General features: G+C 41.0%; 1 protein-coding gene across 9 annotated transcripts in view; it reads right to left on the bottom strand.

Annotated features, from left to right (window-relative positions):
- Positions 1-25,884, bottom strand: part of dgkh (diacylglycerol kinase, eta) — a 102,708-nt gene that overhangs the window by 13,431 nt on the left and 63,393 nt on the right. For 8 of the 9 annotated variants that reach the window (XM_088602475.1, XM_088602484.1, XM_088602493.1 and 5 more), the window contains 20 exons: positions 23,254-23,416; positions 22,615-22,723; positions 21,899-22,038; positions 20,190-20,274; positions 19,576-19,667; positions 18,795-18,894; positions 18,250-18,571; positions 15,522-15,653; positions 11,511-11,651; positions 11,131-11,248; positions 10,652-10,762; positions 10,017-10,113; positions 9,168-9,275; positions 7,734-7,847; positions 6,850-6,984; positions 6,225-6,385; positions 5,607-5,712; positions 4,542-4,634; positions 2,875-2,994; positions 2,574-2,682 (listed from right to left, as the gene is read on the bottom strand). In XM_088602475.1, coding sequence (XP_088458601.1) covers positions 2,574-2,682; positions 2,875-2,994; positions 4,542-4,634; positions 5,607-5,712; positions 6,225-6,385; positions 6,850-6,984; positions 7,734-7,847; positions 9,168-9,275; positions 10,017-10,113; positions 10,652-10,762; positions 11,131-11,248; positions 11,511-11,651; positions 15,522-15,653; positions 18,250-18,571; positions 18,795-18,894; positions 19,576-19,667; positions 20,190-20,274; positions 21,899-22,038; positions 22,615-22,723; positions 23,254-23,416 — 2,556 coding nt within the window. The remainder of the gene's footprint in view (positions 1-2,573; positions 2,683-2,874; positions 2,995-4,541; positions 4,635-5,606; positions 5,713-6,224; positions 6,386-6,849; positions 6,985-7,733; positions 7,848-9,167; positions 9,276-10,016; positions 10,114-10,651; positions 10,763-11,130; positions 11,249-11,510; positions 11,652-15,521; positions 15,654-18,249; positions 18,572-18,794; positions 18,895-19,575; positions 19,668-20,189; positions 20,275-21,898; positions 22,039-22,614; positions 22,724-23,253; positions 23,417-25,884) is intronic. The other variant, XM_088602467.1, reaches the window with a different exon arrangement.

Below are 25,884 nucleotides of genomic sequence, written 5' to 3'. Positions count from 1 at the left end.
GAAAGTTTTGAAATTAATTTAGGTTCCTGATCTTACCCCGTCCCCAGCATCCACCCCAGTCCCATGAACCTCATTCATAACCACGAGCTCCTGGGGTGTTAGATTTTACAGGTTAATTTAAAATTCCCTTTCAGTAACAATAAAAAATACTGATAATTCTATCTTGTTAGGCAAGTCATTCTGATTTACAGAAAATTCAGGGAACAGTCTAGTGAAATGAAATACATCAGAAAGTCCTTTTTAACAAACACTTTCTCATTACACAGTTCTGCGTTTTAAAATACGTGTTCTTGTCTACATTTTATTAATTTGTGCATCAATTTCTTTTTCAAATTAAAACAAAACAACTAAAATTTAATGAAGTGTTTCTCCTGTTCTCTGAGAATTAGAAACTGCAATTAATTTGGATCTTGTGCAAACAAACCACAGTGATACTGTACTTCTATGAAATAGCTAATTTTCATGTATGACTGATGAAATCAGTGAACTTTCTTGCCCTTTCCGACTCCTACATCTCAATGGAAAAAAAAGACAAAGTTGTTCTGAACCATGTTCCCTAAAGGGTTTATATAATCCTGTTTATATAAACATAAGCAAGTAAATATCTTTACTTGCTTTATTTGCATTCTGGAGGGCAATTTTTAATGTGTTTTAAATGTTGAAACTTGTGTCTGTTGCTCCGGAGACAAACATACACTTGATATTCCTCGAAGCATCAAACTGTGTCCTAGACTGTGACCTTGATATGACTGTCTGTTCAGCGGTCAAGCACACAGAGACAGAAAGCAAAGGACTTCTTTATGACAACTCAGCCAGTCGTGTCTGCAAATTGATACACTTTTGAAGTCACATTATTGAGTCTGCAAAATTCAATTGTTGGCATCTGCGCTACAGGTTTCAAGCACACAATGTTTTGGATCATGGCCTGGGACGGTACAGTTAGCATTGCTGCCTCACAGCGCTGGGGTTGGCCCTGGGTTTAATTCCGGACCTGCGGGGCTCTCTGTGTGGAGTTTGTTGGTTCTCCCCATTGCTCGTGTGGGTTTTCTCCGGGTGCTCCGGTTTCAGCCCAAACACATTCTGGTAGGTCAATTTGCCCTGATGCGAGTTAGTGCATCTCTGTGTCTGTGTGTGCCCTGCAATGGACCGGCCTCCTGTCCAGGGTGTATCCTGCTTTGTGCCCTTTGCTTGCCAGAATAGGTTCCAGCTCCCCTGTGACCCTGTACTGGACAAAGTGATTGGAAAATGGATGGTCGGACATGACTTGGTCCTTTGAAGAACAGCATGTGTGTTAAGAACATTACACAATTATGCTACAAATCAAAAGGAGGCCATTATGTCTGTTTAGCTGTTGGGTAGCTAGTAGCTGAATAACGATCTCATCCAGCTGTTTCTTGAAAGCAACATGGTTGGGCATGTTCCACCCATCCATCCATTTTCTAACCCCTTTATCCAGTATAGGGTTGCATGGGAGCCAAGACCTATCCCAGCAGGCAATCAAATAAAGTACTGTGAGACTCAATCTTCATGAGGAACGTCATGAAAATCCATTTGAAAATCTAAACAAACTATATCACACGTTGAGTGTGTACACATTACTGGGTTTTGCTTCCAGAATGACACTGTCATATTTATATTAATAAATCATTTATGTGTTTCAAATGCTTTAGGAAAACAACAGCATCACATCACAGTTTTTGGGTATGCTGACAAGTAAGAAAAGGCATTTAATATTATACTGTCAACTGCTATATGAACCCTTTAAGGTGTAAAAAAAACACCTGATATGCAAAAAAGTAGTAGAAGAAAGGTACATAAAGTGAGGTAATTTATGTGTAATTTATGTGTTTACACAGAATTACATAACTTGATTTTTTTAATTGAATACACAAAATTTGTATGGATTGTAGCATAGTATATAGAGTAATACAATGCTCATTAACGATGTACTGTACTGTGCTATGAGAAGTGCCATAAAAATACAGGTTCTTATTATTATTTAGGCCTACAGTATGTGGCAGGACTGATTAGTGCCAGGGCACAATGTGCATCCTCTTTGCTTCTCCAAGCTGGAAACCACACACCCACAGAAGGTTTTAAACTGCACTGAGCTAAAACATCACTTAGGTGAATCAGGAGTTCGGCACTCACCATAACCGGCATTCACACCATATAAGCCCTGTTTGGTGTACCAGAAAGGAAAACAAAAGATAGGATACAAGACAAGTCTGGGGATGTGGAATTTCTGCAACCTTAGAGGAAGAACGAATCACATTTTTGCTTTCCTTTCTTTGCATCATGAATACCTTTAATGACATTTGCAAAAAAAAGGCTATTTTAAACATTGTCCAACTAAGTTAAAATACTGTAGATTCATATGCTTGGATATGGACACTGCTCTTTGAATGATGCTAATTAACTGTCAGTTGTAACCTGTAATAGTACTGTGGTGTACTGCAATCAAAACTACTTTTATTGGAATATTACTATACAGTTTTGTTTATTCCATTTGTTCTAAAATTTTCCCAGCCTTCTGAAAGTGATTCAAAGTGATTGAGATAGAAAACACTTACCTGACTGAGGGCTGGACTTGTGTCTTTGGGGTTTTTCCTTCTTAAATTTTGGCACTATACGAAACATAGTGCTTCTGCTGTTCCTTTTGCCATATTCCAGTGATTGTTCCTGGGACAACACAGATGAAAATTAAACTCTCAAGCACTGAGCTCTGACTCAGTATTTACCCATCATCTATCTACCAACGATTTCACGAAATCATTCAAATAAAATGACACTCATTCATACAGTTAGAAACCCTAGAAGTCACAGTCATAGGATAGACATTCAATTGAATCGTTTTAGCACGGATTCTCTTACCTCTTCATCGTTTGGCTGAAGGATATGATAAAGCCAAGGGATCTCAGACAGTTTCCTGAGCCCGAGCTCAACGCTGTGCAGGGCACTTGAAAGCAGCTCCTCATGCGGATGGTCCAGTTGCTGAGGGAAAACAATAAAAACAAAGAAAAACTGAGATTTCTCCTCTGCCTTCAGAATACAGATCACAGCACTGTAAGTGCAGTCTAGACCAGAGCCAGGAGCTCAAGTCTGGTTTCTGTGATGTTAAGCTGATTAGAGAAAACAGGATTCCCTTCCCCTGGGTGGGACAGCTGTCCATGGCAGGAATGACCCCCCCTGCAGTGCTGGTCCACACTGGTACAGCTGGATGAGCAACTGGGGTTAAGTACCTCACTGAAGGTACAACAGCTGCAGCTGGGACTCAAACCAAGACCTGTCAGTTATAAGTCCAAAGTCTAACCCATCATGTTATGCAAACCTCGTACATACAAATAAGGAATATTAAACCATAGTAATTAACAAAACCTTACATTCCTGAATTCTATTAGAAAACTATAGAAATTATTCTAAATAGATAATAAAAAGATAATTTCACCACCAAGTGCATATACACCTGTATATTTGGATACATTTGCAGGAGTCACAATTACAGAGGAAAGTTCAAGCAGGGCAAAAAGTAAGAAGTCCTGAAAACTAAAAAAGGGGGGCACGTGAACAGAACAACAGTTGAGATGTTGTTACAATATGGTTATGAGTACTGTATACACTCATATCTCATTTTGTATGAACACAATTCCTTCCCATAAACCCTACTGATTAGCAAGTATTCGTAAAAAGAAAAACAAACTTGTTCTATTACTTCTTGGAAAAATTACGATTCTTTAAGGACCACTAATTTTACTTTTTTCACCAAAAAATGACAAAATAAACAATCATAACTAACATTCATACAGTGGTTTGTGTTTTTAGTAATAAAAGACACTGCTTCCCTAGACATCATTAATCGTACCCAAGTACAGTACAGGTCTGCTCTATACAGTAACCACTTGATTTGTTTTTTTATGTAATTACACACAATTTTTATTTTCTTAACAACTTTAGGGTCCATGATAAAGTCTAAACAACAAATATTATAATGAAAAGTAAGAGCGCACACAACAGCGAACAAGGTCAGACAAGGTGAACTGTATCACACAGGTCTCTTGTGCTGCTCTAGGCTCTGTCCTAGCTCTCACCCATACTAATTAGGGGGATGTGATGTACTGTATACGCTTGATATTAAAGGAGACGTAGGACACCTTTCTGTTCCCTCTATATTTGGCTGAGGTTTCTAATTTGTTCTTGGTATTGTTTCTTCGTAGTTTCGAAGTTGGCTTTCTTTATTCGACATGCGGGTAACAATTCATACTGCTTCGCAGTATCGAATTTTCATACACAAAACGTTTGTAAAAAGAGATGTATTAGAAAAATTTTGGCCATCTTTCTTCTTTTCCACTTAACATCCTTTCCACTTAGGGCAAACAAAATAAAATACCCTTTACCGGCCTTTGCCTGAATGATTCTTTGTTCCAGTTTTCAAAGCAATTTGAAATGCTACCAGCCTCATGGTGCACAGAAACAGAATGCGTCAAACAGCCTGTCAGCTGTAGGCTAGGAGTGTGAAGAATGCACTTCTGTGCACAACTTACCAGAGAAACTCGTCCGACCAGTAAGGACTCCGTTTCGTTATGTAAAGCTTTCACGTTACTTGCAACTTCAATCGCGGTGTTCCTCGTGAGACTCTGTGGATGAAACGCAGCAATCCAGTTTATTATTTGCTAGTACTATACATACTAAAAGAGAAATAAAACAAAAAGGGGAAATATTGTCAATATTCAATGTTTTGAAAGTAGTGGTGAAGGGTGGAGCACAATGCCTAAAAAAACAGACTTTGAATTATTCGTTTCTAAAACAAAACACCCTGTTTATGTGAGAACGATTTAAAACACAGGAACTGTTTGAAAACACACAAACCCAACCCAGACCTGATTTTAACCAAAAATGAAGCAAATGAAAATGCTAGAATAATAGAAGTAACAATGACATAAAGCACAGTAAATGTACTAATTTTCTAGCCAGTCTATGAGGTAAGAGCTGGATAATATGAAATATGAGCTGTGTTTAAGCAGAGACAGTACAGGATTAATTTTCTGCATCAAGGGGCATTTATAAGGAGGTCCTTGAGCACTCTGACCATACTGCAGTAGGAACACGATAAAGAGTCTTAAACATTGAAATACAATTAAAATACTCAAATTGATGAATAAATTGAGAGAGAATTTCTCTATGTATCAGGTCTGCAACATACAGTAGAATACCTATGACTAAGGCTAAGACAGGATATCAAAAATGAAGCAGTGGTAACCCGCATTAACAGCGTGGGAAAAAGCCATTAGACCAATAAACCAGCTACCAAGACTTTCCCCCAGAATGCCGTTTACCCTGTCAATGGCCCTGCTGCTCCTCCCTTAATATAAATACTGGGCCTACTAGACAGAGAGCAGGTTGGAGTTCTATATACTGTATCAATAGGACTGCAGGACAAGGGAGGGGTAAGGATTTTGTCATCGTCTTTTGTAGCCTGGAAGTGAAACAATTAACTGGTCTTTTGGTTATGTCCAAATGTAGAACAGCTTGAGATATTTTTAGAACTTGTCTTGGAGCTCCACATCTGGTAACCTCAAGCCCGCTGGGGCACGCAAAGGTCTCGCTACCTCCGGGAACTTGGGATGTGTTTTATTGAGTGCATGGGAGGAGGCGTTGACTGCGTGGGCCAGCTCCTGCTCCAGCAGACTGTGGGTTTTCGCTGCTTCACAGATTCTGAAATACACACAAAATGGGGCATTGTGAGGTCCTTGTGAGAGCCAGCCAAGTCAGGCCTCTCTCTCGTAGTTTACTGCATTTTCTGAAACCCTGGAGGAAGTCACAGATTCATAATTCACAGCTGATCGAACCTTAAATCACCGAGCCCTCCTGTATTAAAACTAGCTGTCAAAACACCGTGGAAATGTCCAATGGTCCACAAAATACAAGTAACAGCCTCTTTCATGGAAAACTGAGAATCAGCGTAAAGGCAAAGGCTATATTTGTCTCTGCACAGTGCTTCCTTGCTCACAGTGTTACATTAAGATGATTTTACTATATGTAGTGCTCAATTGTAACACTATTTGTATTTATTAGATAAATGAAATATATTCCATTTTTATTTTTATGTAATAGTATTTTATGTGTTGTCGCAGCATAACTCGGGCACAGTATTCTGCAAATTTTGCACTGACTGCACACGTGTGAAAGACCCGTTTACAGTGCTGTGTGCACACTTCTCAGGTTACCTAGTGATGAGCTCCTCGGCGGCCCGCGCACACATCTGAATAAGGGTCACCTCCTCCTCTGTGGCCAAGTCCACTGACTGCTGAGGGTAGAGGTGGGGCCGCAGTGCTGGCTTGTCGTACTTCAGCTTGTCCTCCCAGGACTTCAGTGTGTTCTCAAAGGCCTGCACACATGCCAGTGCAGGAGTCAATAAAAACTGACCACGCACTTACAGTACGTAGACACCTCCACACATAGCTACAGTATGAGTCTAAAGCCATCAACAGGAAATCTAAACCTAGTTAGACCCCAAAGCCATTTACAGAATATAGCATTAAAGCAGATGTCCCCAGCTCTGCTTCTGGGGAACTACAGACATGCTGGTTTTCATTGCAGTGGAGCTCTTTGCTTAGAAACAAATTCTTAATGAACCAAAAGGTTGCTCAGTTAGAAGGTTTTCTCAAAGGTTGGAGATCTTAGAGTTATGAGAACAATAGTTAAAAGACACACTCCTGCATGCTTAGGAACTGAAAAACAATGAAAAAGCTCGATCTCTTAAGGGCTCGATTATTTAATTGAATGCTCAGGTGTGTGGTTCCCCAGGACCAGGAACCCCTGAGTTTCTGTGCTTAAAGGAACCAGTCCCACCCTGTCGCGTGTCAGCATCTGGGCCCGGTTCTTATGAAGGATTTTAATGACTCCTGGAGGCTGAATCCAGGCTTCTCCATCCACTTGTATAGGTACCCCTTCGTCTCCCAATATTGTGATCTTTACTGATCGGCACTGAAAAAGGAAAACAAACATGACAGGTCTGACAGTTCCTAGAAACAGCATGCAAATAATTTCTGTGGATGAGGTTTTAATACCAGAGGGTAGAGGTCTACAACTCTAGTCATGTATACCACAATCCTGCACTCTTTATAAGCAATCTCAATTACCTTAATCCCTGTTAATTATTGAAGCGGAAAATACATTAATTTGTACTAATTAATCAAGGAACCAGTCTGACGTTATTCTCCTAGTGCTCTTGTGCTCCAGTTTGCTTCCTCCTACTAAAGACATGGAGGTAAGGTTTGATTAAAGCTTCTTTAAACTGTCCCCTACTGGTTCAGAGGGAGGTTTCTACTCTCAACAGTAGTGGTACAGTATAGTACATTGCATTATGGAACTATAGAAGCACCTAAAGAGCATGAAGTACCAAATGGCCACATTTTATCTGTAGAGATTCTGATGTTCTCAATGAGGTTCACTAAGATCAGGGCTGCATCAGTCCCAGTTAGGGACAAAACACTATGGCTCTGTACCACCAAAACAGTGTCTGCAGAAAAGATAACAAAAATAACAAATCACTCACCTGTAAACCTCTTATGTTTAAAACAGTCAACATAAGACACAAATACATGCCAAGAATGTCAATTATAACATCATGAGTACGTGTAGCACCATATGTAGTCCTTTCTTTCTAGGGCAAAAGGCACCATATAAGAAGCTAGTTGCAAAGAAGACAACTCCAGAGACCAGTGTAGGCTCACCTGGGCTATCCGGTGGTGCTGAAGTTTGATGACCCTTGACACCGCCATCTGCATGCTCCCAAAAACTGCCACCACCTCTAAGATCTTGTCATCAAAAGACGGCGCACAAAAGATCTTAAAAAAAGATTGAGAAGCAACTTTAGCGTGTCACCATATATAGAACCACTGTCTGTCATGCTGAGGGTGAAGAACATTTATTTCTTATCCTACAGCGTTGGGCATTGTCTTTATTTTTCAGGTGGTGTTTTCAGTACTTGCTGAAAACCATTTCAGAGGTACTGCCATGAAAAATGCTATTCTGCTAGGGTCCACTTGAGGGAGCTAAAACATCACTGCAACCACATACAGCCACAAATCCCCTCAAATTATTTTTCGCTTGGCAAAGCTACGTTTACTTACAGCAAAAGAAAATACACATAGTCATTAAAAAAGTGACTTTGCTTTAAACTGAAAATATATATATTTTTTTAATTTATGGCCCTGTGGTAATGGAAAATGTGAAATACGAAAGGTAACAAGACTGACTGGAACCAGATCCGAACATTCATTTTCTGAAAAGCTGAAAAGAAAAGCAACTAATTGGACCTGATGGGGTTTCAGAACATTGCAAAAATACATTTCACTCTTTTCTTACAGTTTATGCATGGCTTTAGTATACCCAGACAAGTGAACTATATACTGAAAATCGGAAAACCGACATAAAGGGTTTCAATTCAGTAATTTTATGTAACAACCTCCAATGTAAGTATACAGGGGTGTTCACCATTCTAACATGGCCATCAGGATCTTGGAGTGATCCCAAGTGCTAGTTCCCTGGAGATCTGGGATGCCCATATTCCTTAGCAATGCTAAAGTTATGTAACCACACCTCCAAGGACACAGATTATCCAAAAGTAACCTCTCATGATCATAATATTTTGTGAGCTTAATAAGTTGTAAGCTCCAATGATTCAAGCTTCTATGGCCCCACTGAGGCGTAAACAAACTACCCTTTTTGCGAGCCATACAAACATCTCCTTGTACTTGTTAATTGTACTGCTGGGTTCACCGTGGGTCGTTTTTCACGGTGAAGTCTGTCAACAGAGGAGCTAAAAGCACAGCCATCATGCAACGGTTCTGAAAAAAAAATGCAGCTCAAAGGAACTCTGGAAAAATGAGGGTAAAAGAGTATCTTATTAGGCCACTGTGTATGTGACTCTATGCACTGTCTGTTGAATGAAAGAACAGAAAGCTTTCTGTTTCCAAATGATTACATCCCCTATCAATGAAAAATCCTGGTTTTACTTTGCTTTTCTAATCTAGTCAAAAATTGTTCAGGAGTAACTAGTTAGTACTAATGCAGGCGGAAAATATATATTGCGTTTGGATGGCAAAGCATCTGAAAACAAGGTCCCTGGTGTTTGGTACGCATTTCCTTTGAAATTCAAAACTTACATCATCTTCTTTGGTTCCCCCCCAGAAGTTAGTCCCACCAGCATAACTGGGAATGTTCAACACAGCAATTCCTTGGAGGCTAGGGAGTGGGATATATTGTCCATCGCACTGTAATGAAGGCGAGGACAAAAACGGAAGATAAGTTTCAACTTTGGCACTACTGTTTCATTTTTAAAGCTTCGGCTATGCTTTCCCCAATCACCCACAAAAACGCTCAGCATAATTTAGCTGAGCTGGTCTTACACTTTGGTTTTTTTTTTATCTGCTCATGTTTAATTTCGCTTAAAGTGTACCAAAACAATGCTGTCAAGCTGCTGGTCTCAGTGGGGGAGGGGAAGGGGTGAATCACAGTCTGATTCACCGGTTATGTGTGCTGTTTAGGAGCCACTGCTGTGTTGAGGGAAAACAGCAAGCAGTACATTTCTCAACCTCAAGTCACCGAAAGAAAAACAGGGCAAAGTTTTGTGCTGCTTGTGGGTCTCTCAAAAGATCAGCAGCTCTTAATGTTTGTTGAGAAGGCCCCCCTGAGAGCAATGTAACTTTGTAACTGGAAATTAAAAAGAAAAGAGGTCTGTCTGCCTGAGGCAAGTAATTCGCTCTCAAATCCAGGAAATCACAAATTAAAAAAAATGTAATTTCTCCTTTTACATCATGTTATTACATAGTTACAGATTTCTACACAAATAATACCACACTCATGCATGGGAGATGCGCAGAATATGAGGTGAAATGTGCCTAGACTTTTAAGATCCCAAACTTACAGTTATTGCTAAATCACTGCAGAGCTCTTGCCATAAGAATATTAAAATCTTTCCTGCATTCCTGATGGAAGCTAGAGTATGCTCCTACCTCCAGCTGAACCTTCTGTTCGAGATTCTTGTACGTCCTCTGCAGTAACTCTTTTGTTCCAAGCACACCGTACCACATCATGTTTTTTGTGCGGCTCCTGAAAGCCAGAGAATTGTTAATATACATAAGATACATAATTCCCAAACTTAACAGTGCATTACAATTTGAAAATTAATTGGCGATTAATCGGAGATTATAACAGGAAGTATACGGATATGTTATTGCTGTTATCTGAGTTTTCACCTTATGAGCCGATTTCGAGGAACAAATTAAGATTGTATGATGAGGGATTACTGTTCTCTCTTCCCAGAAAATATGCCCTTCTATTTGTATGCTGTCCAATAGCCTTACGCATTTATGGAATGAAAAGGAAATGCCTCAATAAATGTAAATTGTTTCCAAAACTATAAAGAATGAGTTTTAAAGAGCACAAATGTTATGGTGTATCAGCAGGTACACTGTTTTGTATTTGTCGTGCATGAACAAAACCACTTTAAAAAGAGCAGAAGAAACATCAACATCATCAAGTTAAAGGAGCCAGGAAAGGTCAAAAATGGGAGGCCACGTCATCTATCTCCTCTTTCAAATGGAAGAAACAAAAAACAAATGGCATCAAATGCATCAAATTCCCATACCTGCATTTTTCAGGATGTTCCTCTCGCTTATTGTTAAACTCCAGTGAGATTTTTGCGTCTAATCCAATTCCAAAATAGTTGTTCATGACACACTTCTCCAGGTATCCCTCTCTGTGTGGAGAAGACAGGAAGAGGCAGAATTTGACTTTAGGCCACTGCATGGCTAAAATGTTAAAAATAAAAATTATTATTGCTCATCCACATAACGAAAATGACTGTAGGAGTCCATCATTGTGTAAATCTAGCAAATCAAATCCTTTCAGAAACTTGTACTGTTGATCTTTTCTGCTGACACAATGGCGACCAGTAGCGTTGCACTAATTCACCACAATACTGTAAGAGTGCCAAATACAGGTATGAAGTGATACGAGAGGAGAGAGTGAGATTTATCAGTGTCAGTGACACATCAATGCTGCAGTTAAGGCTCTGTCTAAACATGACATCACACTGGGCAATGGACAGAATGTGAAGTTCCTTACAGTGAATCGGGGTCGGGGTCAATGAAAGGTGTGGCTCCAAAGGGATCAATGTTGGCCAGTAACATTTTACTGATGATGGAGCTGCCAGCAATGGAGGCTGCCAAGCCAGCTCTTAAACCTGTGTGGGCAAAGGAAAACAACAAGCAGAGTGAATCTTTAAATGCAAAGTCACTAGACGGCGAGCGCCCCCCCTCAGCACCCACTGCTTTTGAGTCGTGAGATTTCCATCCTTGCAGACGCTCAATAAAAAGCCACAGGAGCCTCAATGAATCAATCAATCTGGAAGCATTCCTACGGCTTCCAATGGGGTTTCACCATTCGTTCACTTTCCCCACTCCAGCTGATGATAACAGTGCGGATGTGCGGTGTGTGACGGGCACCTGGACAGATGATCCTGGTATTGAGCACAGGCAGGTTCTCTTTGCTGGTGGTGAAGGGGGAGATGGAGAAGGAGCCGGTGCAGGACTGGGTACTACGGCTGATGCGCCTCTCAGGGGGGGAGCAGGGAGTGGTCTTGGCTGCTGAAGGAAAAAAAGAAGCCACATTTGCAAAGTTTTGGGACTGTACGGGATTCTGGTGCAGAATACGGGCAATGCGTTCTTATAACAGAATGATTTACTTGGACCACTTGTGTCTAGTGGATGACTTTAGCTTTGCCTCTGCTTTTGCAGGTAAACCTTTTTGAACAATATGCATTTTAAACCTCCTTCTGTGTCTCTGCAAATGTCATTTTCTGGGTTGCAAACACCTTGAAATGAAGACATTTCTACATGGAAGAATGTTTTCCGTCCCTAAGCTGAGGTTCCAGATTTGACAAAATGTAAAAAAAAAAACAATCTAAAAATAGATGTCTGTTTTACTTTTCTGAATTTGAACAAAAACTACTGCAACAAAAACGGTTGTTAAAACAATCCATTCTATTCAAACAATAGATAAAAAATAACCAATATGCTTGCAATTCAGTACACAAGCTTAACAACAATTTCTGAAAGTTTGGCATCTCAGTTTCAGGAAAGAGGTAATCAATCCAAAGTAAAATATATCAAATGCTGAATCTTCTGAGACAAGTCGGGACTGGGCACTTGCGGAAGCTGACTGTGGTCTTTTTTTATCTTTTTTTATTGTGCTCTTGAGTCGTCCAGCTTTACACTGTGTAATATTTTGACAACAAGTAAGCCATGCAAAGACAAAACCCCACAGAGCTGTGAGACAGAGCAATGACTGTGTGCCAACACCCTAGTGACCACCAGGAATGAAAAGATCCTTTCACTCTCAAGCTGCAACTTCAGGAAAAGAAAGAGGTAGAGCCACAGTAAACAACAACGACATTTTACTTCATTTTACTGAAGTAACATTTGTTTTCTACATGATACAGAAATGCGTCCTATGAAACAGGGCGCGCTCCCCCTGTCTTAAGAGTTTGTTCACCAAACATGCACATGGCTTCAGAGACGATTGAGCACGCTGCTCACTGGCACAAAAATTAGCACATTGGTAAAGTACCTAGGGATGGGAGTGAAACCAAAAGAAAGGTGTGTCTGTGTCTGACCTGTGATGTCTGAAGCTCACTATTGGGGTTCCTTCGTACATCTTCTTGAGCTTCCTACATGTCATTCTGCTCCCAGCATCTCACCTTCTGTTATATTACCAATTCTCTACAATTCTTTCCACTTCATTACTTGAAGAAGCCTGTTTTTTTCCTCTTGGAACTATTCATTTGCCCTGTATTCTCTCAGTCTTATTTGCCACCAGACCCAAAGTCCAATAAACGAAAAAGACAGAATTTTTTCATTTAAAAATGTCTCGATAAATGCTCACTTAAACAAGCGCCCCAACTTGGCTTAAATGGAATCGGAAAAAATACTTGCTGCATATACAGTGCCTTGCGAAAGTATTCGGCCCCCTTGAACTTTTCAACCTTTTGCCACATTTCAGGCTTCAAACATAAAGATATAAATTTTTTATTTTATGTGAAGAATCACCAACAAGTGGGACACAATTGTGAAGTGGAACGAAATCTATTGGATTTTTGAAACTTTTTTAACTAATAAAAAAATGAAAAGTGGGGCGTGCAAAATTATTCGGCCCCTTTACTTTCAGTGCAGCAAACTCACTCCAGAAGTTCAGCGAGGATCTCTGAATGATCCAATGTTGTCCTAAATGACTGATGGTGATAAATAGAATCCACCTGTGTGTAATCAAGTCTCTGTATAAATGCACCTGCTCTGTGATAGTCTCAAGGTTCTGTTGAAAGCGCAGGGAGCATCATGAAGACCAAGGAACACACCAGGCAGGTCCGTAATACTGTTGTGGAGAAGTTTAAAGCCGGATTTGGATACAAAAAGATTTCCCAAGCTTCAAACATCCCAAGGAGCACTGTGCAAGCGATCATCTTGAAATGGAAGGAGTATCAGACCACTGCAAATCTACCAAGACCTGGCCGTCCCTCTAAACTTTCAGCTCAGACAAGGAGAAGACTGATCAGAGATGCAGCCAAGAGGCCCATGATCACTCTGGATGAACTGCAGAGAACTACAGCTGAGGTGGGAGAGTCTGTCCATAGGACAACAATCAGTCTTACACTGCACAAATCTGGCCTTTATGGAAGAGTGGCAAGAAGAAAGCCATTTCTCAAAGATATCCATAAAAAGTCTCGTCTAAAGTTTGCCACAAGCCACCTGGGAGACACCCCAAACATGTGGAAGAAGGTGCTCTGGTCAGATGAAACCAAAATCGAACTTTTTGGCCACAATGCAAAACGATATGTTTGGCGTAAAAGCAACACAGCTCATCACCCTCAACACACCATCCCCACTGTCAAACATGGTGGTGGCAGCATCATGGTTTGGGCCTGCTTTTCTTCAGCAGGGACAGGGAAGATGGTTAAAATTGAGGGGAAGATGGATGCAGCCAAATACAGGACCATTCTGGATGAAAACCTGTTGGAGTCTGCAAAAGACCTGAAACTGGGACGGAGATTTATCTTCCAACAAGACAATGATCCCAAACATACAGCAAAATCTACAAAGGAATGGTTCACAAATAAACGTATCCAGGTGTTTGAATGGCCAAGTCAAAGTCCAGACCTGAATCCAATCGAGAATCTGTGGAAAGAGCTGAAAACTGCTGTTCACAAACGCTCTCCATCCAACCTCACTGAGCTCGAGCTGTTTTGCAAGGAAGAATGGGCAAGAATTTCAGTCTCTCGATGTGCAAAACTGATAGAGACATACCCCAAGCGACTTGCAGCTGTAATCGCAGCAAAAGGTGGCTCTACAAAGTATTAACGCAAGGGGGCCGAATAATTTTGCACGCCCCACTTTTCATTTTTTTATTAGTTACAAAAGTTTCAAAAATCCAATAGATTTCGTTCCACTTCACAATTGTGTCCCACTTGTTGGTGATTCTTCACATAAAATAAAAAATTTATATCTTTATGTTTGAAGCCTGAAATGTGGCAAAAGGTTGAAAAGTTCAAGGGGGCCGAATACTTTCGCAAGGCACTGTATGTACAGACAAAGCCAAAAGATGTGGTTTCATTAGAAATAAAAATGTATCCCACATATAACACAACTTGATGATGAAGTAAAATTAAACAACACAACATCTATGTGACACAATTGTGCTTAGACTTAGACTATTTATTAAAAATTACAAATGTTTTGCATTCCAAAATGGCTTGTACAATTGTGGATTTCCAAAAAGTAACGAGTACAGAGGAGTTCTATTGAGTAAGTGGTGCATAGTAAAAATATGTACAATTCTGCTGCTCTGTATATTGTAAAGTTACTTCTGGGCTTCAGACATTTCAACAAATGTGAAGCCACCTTCACCATCAAAGACTGAATCAGCTGCCTGAAGACATTTTAGCAATTTATATCTGGTTTGTATTTCAAGATAAGCACATTTATTTATGACCAGACCATGCTTCTTATTTTTGTATCTGAAGACTAGATAACCTACATTGCCATTACTTGACAGGCTGCACAAATTATTTGTCTGATTAATATTGGTAGGCTTTTGAGTAATGAACTCTATGCTGTAGTGACTCTTAAGAAGCCATGCACGCAGCACCAGACAGACTGCACCAGACTTGACAAAAGATTCAAATTAAAAGAGGAAAGCAACATGTTGTACATAGCGATTGTAGAACCATAATGATAACTGTTAAGGGTATTAAGACATTAAGCAAGCAGATAGTAACTGGTTTGTCAAAAACAAAGGCATTAATGGTTTTAACCTAAGACAAGACTTGTACTTTTCTAAAATATATATATACAGTATTATTAACTTACAGGCACAAAACAAGTTGCAGTAAGTACAGACAATTTGGCTTCATAGTTTGGTGAGGACTTGATTTTCACAAATCAAAAATACTACAGCTGACTTACATGATTGAGACTCCAGTTCCTTTGTGTCTTCATCCTTATCATCATCTTTGTTATCTTCCTCGTTCTCTTTCTTAAACTCTGTTGGAGACTGAACATCTTGTTCTTCAGTGTGAGCATTTTGCTCATCCACCACTGGATGAATGAAGAGAAGTTTGAAAAAATGTCACAGAAATTCTATGAGAAATGTTCTACTGAGCATTACAGGAACCTATCCCTCTAATTATGTAAATTGTAGGAAAATAAAGCATACCAAAACTGGATATTAATTAAATACCCATAATCATCAGCACTAAGTCATTTCATCAGTCAGTGAGTTGACTGGGTGCAGGTAACAATGTGTGTCAATGTTAACTTGCTGAATGTCAAGTCCGATAAAAATGTTAAAAAAAGAAAAACGCAGAAAGGAAACAATATGCCCACTTATCAAGAGAGCAACGCCTTTACGGCCCTGTAACTTTGACTAAGGAGCCCGGACTAAGTGAGCACACTATCGCTTATCTATGGAATCAAGCCCTGTTTAGTGATGAATCTCGGTTTTAGTGAGTGTGTGGTACAGATATGCAACGTATGTCAGGCTTCTTGATGAGCAGGACTTACATATTGAGAATTACAGAAATTCACTGGTAGTGATTGATGGCCATATGACTATACTGTGCTATACTGATCAGATCCTAAGACTCCACTTCCTGCTCTTCCTGGGGGGGCTCATCCTGACCTGATATTCCAGCAGGACAATGCACATCCTCACGCTACTCGTGTAACAAAGGCTCGTTTGAGAAACAAGAACGAGAGTTGTACAGAGGATGCCCTACTAGCCACACTTGAGCCCCACTGAACTGTGGGATGAGCTGGGAGAACATGAACTGGCACATGGATGCCCAACGTCTACAAAGAAAATGTGTCAGAATCCCAGAAGACAGCATATGCAACCTAGTGTTATAGCATGTATTGTATTATAGCTTCCAATGGTGACTAACACACTACTTGTAAGTGTCTATCACAGGCAGACCATCTGCTGATCAAACCTTTTGACAACAAATGTAAACCAGCATAATAAATGTACCTCTTGTATCAGGTCTCTTCAACAAATATCAATGCGACTGGTACAAAAAAGATCAAGTGATTTTTCTTATATTGACTTTGGGAATTTGCTATAGTTGTGATCTGTAAAATAATGATGCCCAAAATATAATAACATCTGTTGTCCCAATATAACAGACGTCACTGGAAATGTGTAAGTCAATCTGTCAAAATCAGAGCCTCTTGTTTGTTTTTGCTTTTGTCCTGCTTTCACATTTTAGGTTTATGATACCAAATTTATGAGTCCATCTGTTTATCAGTCAAAACCCCAAAGTGTCACAGGAGTGTGTAGGAAGGTTTGGGTTTTCTGGCTCCAAATACTACTCAGACATGTTAGTAATTATCAGCTTAATCAGCCTGACAACTGTGCTGGAGAAACACTCCACACTTGGCACAGACGAGGCTGTTTTTCTCCAGTCTACACAAGCCTAGCCTGCTGGTGAAAGACACACTGACGTCACTGATCGTTTTTGTCCTTACGCTGGTTACAACACGATTTTTGAAAAACTGTTACACTTGTCTTATACATTCTGGGAAACACACAAACACTACGAAAAATTTCCATTTGACACAAACTGTACTATTGTGTTCTTATATTTCTGGTACCACTAACTAGGTGAGATTAGAAAGCTCTCTCCATCAGTTCCCAACAGAAGGGGGTAGAGGAAGTCCCGAAGAACGTGTGCTTTAACCCTCCCTGTTCTACATGATGAGGGAAGTGCTGTTTGGCACAGGTGTTCGCGTGGCTTTCCTCCAGGTGCTCTGCTTTCCTCCCTCAGTCCAGTAATGTACCAGTACTAGTTATTTGGCTTCTGGGGAAAATTGGCCTCAAGTGTGAGTATGTGTCTGTGTCTGTCCTACATTGGACTGGCATCCAGTCGAGTGTGTAAACTGCCTTGTGCTTGTTGCTTGTCGAGATAGGCTTCTCCGCAGCCCTGATTTGAAGCAGCAGCTAGGAAACGGACAGATGGAATTATTTATCTGTTCATTAGAGATGAGATATTATACACACAACATATGGATCCTCTTCAACATCAAATACACCTCAACACTGTAGCCTTTTGGAAAAGCCATAGTCACTGCTGGATTCTTTATGTTTAAGATGATATTAAATCTGAAGTCATTAGCCCTTCCCTTTTTTTCTGTCAGTAACATGTATAAAATACTGTTCTAGTCAGTCTGTTTTGCTACACGGAGAAGACCATGCACTTTTTACATTTGTTCCTGTGTATGAAGAGGGCTCAATTTTTTCCCAGCTCTTTAAAACCCTGGAGGGCTATATGTTCTCTGAAGCATCCTCTCAGGTGCTTTGAATGTCTTATCATCATACCGGTTTTGGACAATAACATCATGGGTGTGAATTCACGGTTAATGCTGAGTACTGAACTGGCTGGGTGTTGATCATTTTAAGCTCTTTTTATTATTTTTCAAGTCCTGACCATGTTTAGTAGGCATATTTTATCACAAAATAAAAAATGTGACTAAGACAAAGTGACTCTAACAGGAAGTGACAATTTCATGAACTGTAAATCACTCAGCCTTTAAGAGACCAAATTAGCTGTACACAAAGCCTGCTTCAGTGCTTTTAGCGCCTTTCCTCATGCTGTGCTGAGCTAGTTATTTCGTTTCCGTGCTTGTGGAGTCTTACCTTTCTCGGCTTGTTCTATTATTTGCCTCACTGCCTTTTTCAGGCTGTTGGCCCGTAGCATGAGCTGCTCCCTGGGCTTGAAGAACTTCTGGGGGGACGTCTTCTCGGTGAGGTTTGCTTCCAGCTTCTCCTTCAGCTCTGTCAGGGACTCTTCGCTCAGCTCCTCCTCCTCCAGCTCCTCTTCCTCCTCGAGCACCTCCTCCAGCTCCTCCCCCTCCTCCTCCGCAATGGGTGGGGGGCTGTGAGGCGGGTGAGGAACTGCCTGGGCCTCAGCGTTTAGGGTCTGCAGGAGGGAATCTAGCTTCTCGTTGAGGATTGTGCACTGGAATGAAGAGGAGGAGAGGAGAGGAGAGGCAAGGTCATTTAGACATGTTTTACGGTGGGATAACCACTCCAGCCCTGGTGGGAACAGAAGAATGAAGTCTGGCGTCACCAGAGTTCACACAGGTCTCGAAACAGGTCTCTACCACATTGAGACCAGACAGAGCACAATAAATTGTAATTTAGTGCTGTCAGTGGAATTTCCTTTTAGCCAGTGTACTTACTTTCAGAGACATTGTTTCGGCCTCATCTGTATTCTCCGTGGTTTTCTCATAGGATTTCCCAACTTTGGCAACAAAGTCCTTGACTGTTTCACACAGAACCCTTCAGGGATGGAAAAAGCTGGCGTAAGATTTAGTGTATTCCATCTTTATTCCACAGACGAGAATATAGTTATCTTGCCATTTAATCTCCATTGCTTTTCTCAGAAAATAAGACCGGAAAAAATGTTTTCAACAGAATTTCTTGCCAGTTTGAAATGGTCACTATAGTGACCATCTGCTCGTGAAAAGAGGGAAGTGTAAATACACATCTGTCCTCCATAGTTCCTCCCTAACAGCAGCTGAACTCCAGGAGCACGGTTGTGAGGTAAAGGCTGAGCTGTTTCTCCATGGCCTTGCTGGGTTCATGCTAGGTCAGAAGGTATGGGATAAGACACGGCCAATTGTCTCAAGCCGACCTTCCCATTACTCTCTTGGTTGCCAGTCAAGAAGGGAACCAAGACAACAACAGGTAAGGTCAAGCATGTTTATGCAGTACTTGATGCAGCCGAGGGTGGGCATGTTTTTACTTTTCTAAAAAAAGCTCCGATAAAATCTTTTCGAAAAGTTTAACCCTGAATTTTCCAAAAATATACTTTTTCCCTTTATCAAAATTCCAGCGCTCAGCATGCTGTGTTTGGAAATGTATGAAAAGGGTCCTTTATATAATGCTATATCTTTTTATATAGAACAATATCTCCTTATTTCACTTTAAAATGATGTGTCATGTTTTCTCACTACTTACTTAGCAGATGATATGACCACAGAGTGCTGGTCAGAGTTGAGGATCTTTGTTAGGTGAGCAGCAACTGAATCCTCATATGCTGAGATCTGGAACTGAGCCCATGGCAGACATGAGAGGAAAGATCAGAACAAATACAAGCTCAAGGTCACACTGTAGGACTACAGGACAGAAGAAAAGAAGCACATCACAAAAAAAGAATTACACAGTTTATGTACATTTGTGGTGAGTTGCAACTACATACAACTTAGTCCAGGGGTTGTAGTTACAGTAAGTGGCACCTTAACCTGCAGACAATGGGCATAAGGCAGGATTCATCCTTCAGAACACCTCTCTATCACAGCCACACATATATGGGGGGCAATTTGGAGACCAATTAACTTTGACAGAATTACCTTCACCCTGTGGAATAAAACCGGAGCATCCAGAGATAACCCTGTGACTGCAGGGGAAAACAAGGTTTACCCAGAAGGACTCCAAGCCATAATCAAATGCAAGATGATAGAGGTTTGGGGTGGCTGCGTCAACCGCCTTGCCATTGTTATGTCCCAAGCTTGAGGTCAATTGAAATAACATTTAAACCCCTCTTGTTAGGACAGAGGGATTTCAGCTCTTACCGGGCATTCTTCTGACCCCTCTTCTGGGGTGGCAGGACAGCTCTGCTTCGGAGGTATTTTAATTTCATATGTCATGATGCTCCACCTGGAAACACCGGAAAACATTATTCTCTAATTGCATTTCTCTGCACACATCCGCCATCAGTGTAGCACGTGTATCTCTGTGACAAATAATGTATATAAATGCTAAAATAAATAATTGACCATTAAATGAAACAACAAAGACGGTCGAACATTACTTGCACATTGTCTATTGTTTGTTTGTACATTGTCTTGATGCACTGTTTGCACTTTGTCTTGTTTTTTACACTTTTTTACAATCGAGAGACTTTCTGTAAGTAAGAATTCCATTGTACCAGTACCGGTTACATATGGCAATAAAGTTCAACTTCAAGTTCAAGTTCAAGAATTTTATGTTGTCCATTTATACAAAACTGTGAATTTGCACCAATGGCAAAATATACAGTATGTGAATTTAGATATTTTACAAGTGGTTCATCAACAGGAGGATAATGCCACCAGTCTGTGCTTAAATGCTGTATACAAAAAGCTACAAGTTACTCCTACTCCAAAAGACAGATTTATTGTTTGGTTCAAAGAACATCACATTATAAACTAATCTAGGCAGGTCAGGTACCAGAAAGTCAGAGATTTGGTAGATAGTTTTGTGTGCAAAGAAGCTGGTACTGCTTTCAACTCTAAATGTGCTTTCTTGCCATTTCATTAGTGTCAGTGGATCCTTGTTTAATGTTGGCAGTGAAGTAGCCCATTGTGCTGATTTCACTTGCATCACGTTCACTTAGGATCCCACATTCACTTGACTTGACTGTTACTGCCATCTTCTCTGCAAATTGCAAGTGAATATGTGAGCGTGTGGAGAAGACATTCTGATCAATTAATTCCGGACATTCTCTCTCATCCTAGCGTTAACCCCGCATCAGCAGGGTCCGCTTGTCGGCACGCCTGTCTCCATTTGGTGGTTTGAACCAAATCTTTGAGCTGACGTTGCCATTAAATGCGACCGAGAATACTCCAACCGACGCATGGCTCCGCCTGGCGTCGGAGTGGGGGGGAGGAGAACAAAGTAATGTAGCCAATTCATAGAGGGGGATTATTGGGAGGCATGGGAAAATTTGGCCAGGACGCCAGGGTTACACCCCTACTCTTTTTGAGAAACACCCTGGGATTTTTAATGACCACAGAGAGTCAGGACCTCGGTTTTACGTCTCATCCGAAGGACGGCACCTGTTTACAGTATAGTGTCCCCATCACTATACAGGGGCATTAGGACCCACATGGACCGCAGGGTGAGTGCCCCCTGCTGGCCTCACTAACACCTCTTCCAGCAGCAACTTGTTTTTCCCAGGAGGTCTCCCATCCAGGTACTGACCAGGCTCACACATGCTTAGCTTCAGTGGGTTGCCAATTGTAAGTTGCAGGGTGACATGGCTGCTAGCACAATTAATTCTGGACATTAATCTAGTGTAATCCTGAACAGACAATAGGGAAACACTGCAATTGTAGTTTAGCTTTTGTTTCCCACGTCTGAACATCTGTGAGGTTTATAAATTCTACTGGGCATTTATTCCGTGATCTAGGAAACATATCACTAAACGTATGGTTTACGCTGAATGTCTGTGACATAACGAGGACTGCAGTGTGCCAGAGTGCAATCAATACTCAGAAGCATCTGGCCCTGCACATCATACCTGTCAAGCATTTTTGTGCTGGCTCTCTCTAACTTCTCCAGGATCTGAGGAAGCTGCGTGTCATCGTCGCACGACGCACCCCAGCCCAGGACACGTGCGAGGTCATTCCCAGTGCCCAGGGGCAAGACTCCAAGCTGGCACTGAAACCAACCAGGCACCAGGTAACCTCAGACACGTACTCCGTATATACTGGCACACTTGGTACATAGCCATTGCATCTCTAGCAAGTCAGAACCACTACCACATCAGATTGTTATGTGGAATTTTATTTGTGTTCCAAAACCCATATCATATTGACTTAAGATTAACAACTCTTTCTAATATTCTTTTGGCTACCTGACATTGCAAAGGTCCTAGGTCAGGCACTATTATGACAGTATAGCTTTAATCAATAATAACACGTTCTGGTATAAACTCACTAGATCAGAGGACAAGAGGGGATTCCTGTAGTTTTCCCAACTGTTACTAATATTATATTGTTAGCTAATATTAACAGGTAACTCCTCCTAGGCCATGCTCAGTTTTGAGGTACTAAAATACATATGGTTACAATACTGACTGTGTGGCATTGAACTTGTCCTACTGTTTTCATTTACTGTACATTGCAAGTTACATTATTTCAAGCTTGTGACACTCAAACAGAGCACATTTATTATTTTCTTCAACGTTTCTGAACTGAACTGAAAAACGTCTGTTCACACTCCGCCGCCACCGACCTGTTTGTGAAGGTTCAGTTTGTCGATTTCTGACAAAACCCAGCCGACGCTACCATCCCCACCACACACCAGGATCCGGAAATTGTCAAACTTCTGAAACAAGCGCAAACTGAAAGAGACAAGTCACAGGAATCCAAAACTGGTCATTATCTGCAAACACCCCAGAGAATGAAGCATCCGACACATAGTTGGGCAATTTATACAAACAATGTTTTTTACAAGTTTCAGGTGTTCTTTAGATAAGATGCTGTGGGAGACTGAGAAAGAGAGAGAAACTACCTACTCTTTTGGAGTTTTAGAAAAAGGAAATTTGGTTTGAACTTTGCACCCTGTGCAGGTGTAGTATCAGAGGAGAAAACAAAATCTTGTTCGAACACAATCGTCTTTATCGGGCCATTCCAGAAAACCGGCCTCAAACAGTCAGCAATTAGCAGGAAGAAAGCGGCGAGCAATTTATGAAGACCTCCACCATCGCATAAGGAAGGGAAAGAATTTCAACAGAAAACACATATTCAGTCTAATACCGATGAACTCTGCGTTGCTCCATAAAATCCCCCTAATGTGTGTGTTTATCCTTTGCAAAGAATATTTCTGGTGCAGATTCCTGAACCATGGCAACATGCTTCCAGGTACACTTACCCTAAATGAGGTCCTCCGTTTACTAAATCAAACACCTGAGCAGGATTTAGTAACTGTTTGAACCTGCGAAGAAACTTCACGCCCTGATTATCACCACTCTTGGAGTTCACAAATACGAGCAGTGGACTGGCACAAGATGGCGGGCAGGTGGCTTTCCAGAAGCCTGTGGGGAAAAAAAAAAGAAAGGTACAGTAAGTTGGATGAATTGGGTTCTCCTCTCATTGCCAAAAGGCTGAAATGATCTTTACGCAATTGTACCGGTACGTTCTGTGCAACTGATCAATCTGACGTAAGGGTAGGAAAACTGGAATAAGCTCAAGTATCCTCTGTTTGGGACACAGTGGTCACCATTGCTGGTCTGAGAGCTGTAGTAGATAGCCAAGCTCATTAAGCTCATTAACAACCAGTCATTATACACAGGGGGATGAAAAAGAAAAAAAGCAGGTGATTCTAAAATTTTAAGGTATGACAGAATCAACATACCGGGGCAGGAAAGGAAAATAAAGGGGGTTAATTTGCCATCAGCTGATTTAAATCATTTACTGTATATGCAAACCGACATATTGCAAATAGAGAACATTTCTCTTCCACTCTCTCCTGTATTATTAATTAAGCTTTTAGCACAGTACTTCCGCGCCCATTGACAGCTTACATACTTCTGGTTATAACGCAGTATCTTCAAGATGAATATTTGCTGAGAGCAACATAAAAAAATTACATAGAGCTAAGCTAGTTTCCTAACCCAACTTGATAAAAAGAAAAAATAAATGGCAAGCAATTATATTATGCTTTTTAGGATCGAGATTCAATTTCAACAATCCAATTTCATTTTCATGATTCAAGAAATAGTTATATAGAGCGCTGATGGGTTTAAAAGGTTTGACTTTAAAATTGCAGAACTGATTGATGGATATTACCTTACAGAGAGCATTTAGCCAGGTGTGAGGCATTTTGCTAAATCTAAAGATTCCAGTTAAAAATGAGAAGTTATCATAATGAGACAGTTTCCTCAGAAACAGATATTAATTATGTGATTCAGAGAGACAGGATCACACGATATTTAGCAGGAAAACCTATTACATCAATATTTCGTGAATATTAAAAGTATGATAAATGATCATCATATAAAATCTGTGTAATGTTGCCCCTTACCTCAGGAACCTGCCATTTTCATAATGAATGCCACTCACATCTCTTATGTGAAATGGACTGTGGCAGACAATGGTTGAAACAAAATGTTGAGCTCCATAAATAAATAATGCATAATATATGAAAGGAACAGTATGGAAACTTTAAGAATCTAGATCTTTTCTGCTGAAATTGTAAACACTTACCTCTGGCTTATCAATGTAGTGAATATTACATTACTATAGAAAAAAACTATCAGCTCCAGAGCTTTATTAAACTTTAATGCTTCTTGGCCCCGAAACAATTCCACCTAATCCATGCTAACAATACGTTTAATTAATATTAAATGATATTATGTAACACAGATCCTTGCCATTCCTCAGCCTGAGGTATATTGGCCCTGGTGATCTCCTGAGTGGATCATCATTTAAGAGGTCAGTTACTTCCCTTTCTAAAGAAACTCATTATTTCCTCCGAGACGTTTTACTTCAACCCTCCCTCACTGTTCATTTGCAGTTAGAATAATGAAAAAAAAAAAAGCTTATGATTCATTTTAGCCTCCTGAAATACTATTTTCCCTCTTGGCTCTTTTAAAACCTTAGATGCGCTAAGAACTGGAAGCGGCGGGCGCTGAAATTTTCCAGTCCCCCTCGATCAGCGCCATGAGACCGTTAACGTTCTCGCGTTGGGTTTTTTTGAACGGGAATGTACACTTCCCAGGTACCGGAGCCCGGCCGCCTGGGAGGTGGGGTGCCGGCGTGACAGCCCCGCTCTAGGCTGGAGCAGTGGAGCGAGCGAGGGGGCGAGAGGGAGACTTCCCCGCGGCTGTGGCAGGCGGGGAAGGGGGGGTGGATGCCTGCTGCAGGGAGGGAGTCACGGAGCTCTCCCACGTGAGGCTTTCCGCACAGAGCCAATTAAGATGCCAAGTCCTTCAGCCGCAGCCGTCGGCAAGAGGAGAAACTCCCCGCACGTGCAGCGAGGGCGAGCTAATCACCAGCGTTTCCTTCTCATCCCCCGTGCACTGCACCACTATTACTGCTGTTGATATTTGTGTTACAGCTGTTGAGGAATTACTAGCATTTCTGATCTCTCTGTCCACAACTTAACGACAGGCTTTCCTTTGCGTTGCACAACCCTGTAATATCCCATCGATAATCCTTGCAAATAAATGTATCTGTGTCAGGCTTTGGCAAATGCAAATTATCTCCTTACCACTAATCTAGTTTAAGCATTATTTATATTTCCCGCTATATGTTTCGATGTGCTGCAGCTGCATCACAAACCTACTCTGCTGCTCTCTGTACTTGAGTGCAGTAGACATCAGAGTCTGCCATGGGCTTTACATAACCAATGCAAACCACACACTCTGTATTCCTCAAGGTCCAATTACAGCACTTACTGTGTGGCAAAAACAGTGGGATGGTTACCCTTTAATTGGTAAGAACTCCTTCACTGTGGTGGGGGGGGGGGGAGGAGACAACTCTTAAGACTGAAATATCAGGT

The sequence above is a fragment of the Lepisosteus platostomus genome, chromosome 2, assembly GCF_059453375.1.
Source record: "Lepisosteus platostomus isolate fLepPlt1 chromosome 2, fLepPlt1.hap1, whole genome shotgun sequence".
Taxonomy (NCBI): domain Eukaryota; kingdom Metazoa; phylum Chordata; class Actinopteri; order Semionotiformes; family Lepisosteidae; genus Lepisosteus; species Lepisosteus platostomus.
The sequence above is the reverse complement of the archived record's forward strand: the minus strand, read 5'-3'. Positions and strand labels throughout refer to the sequence as shown.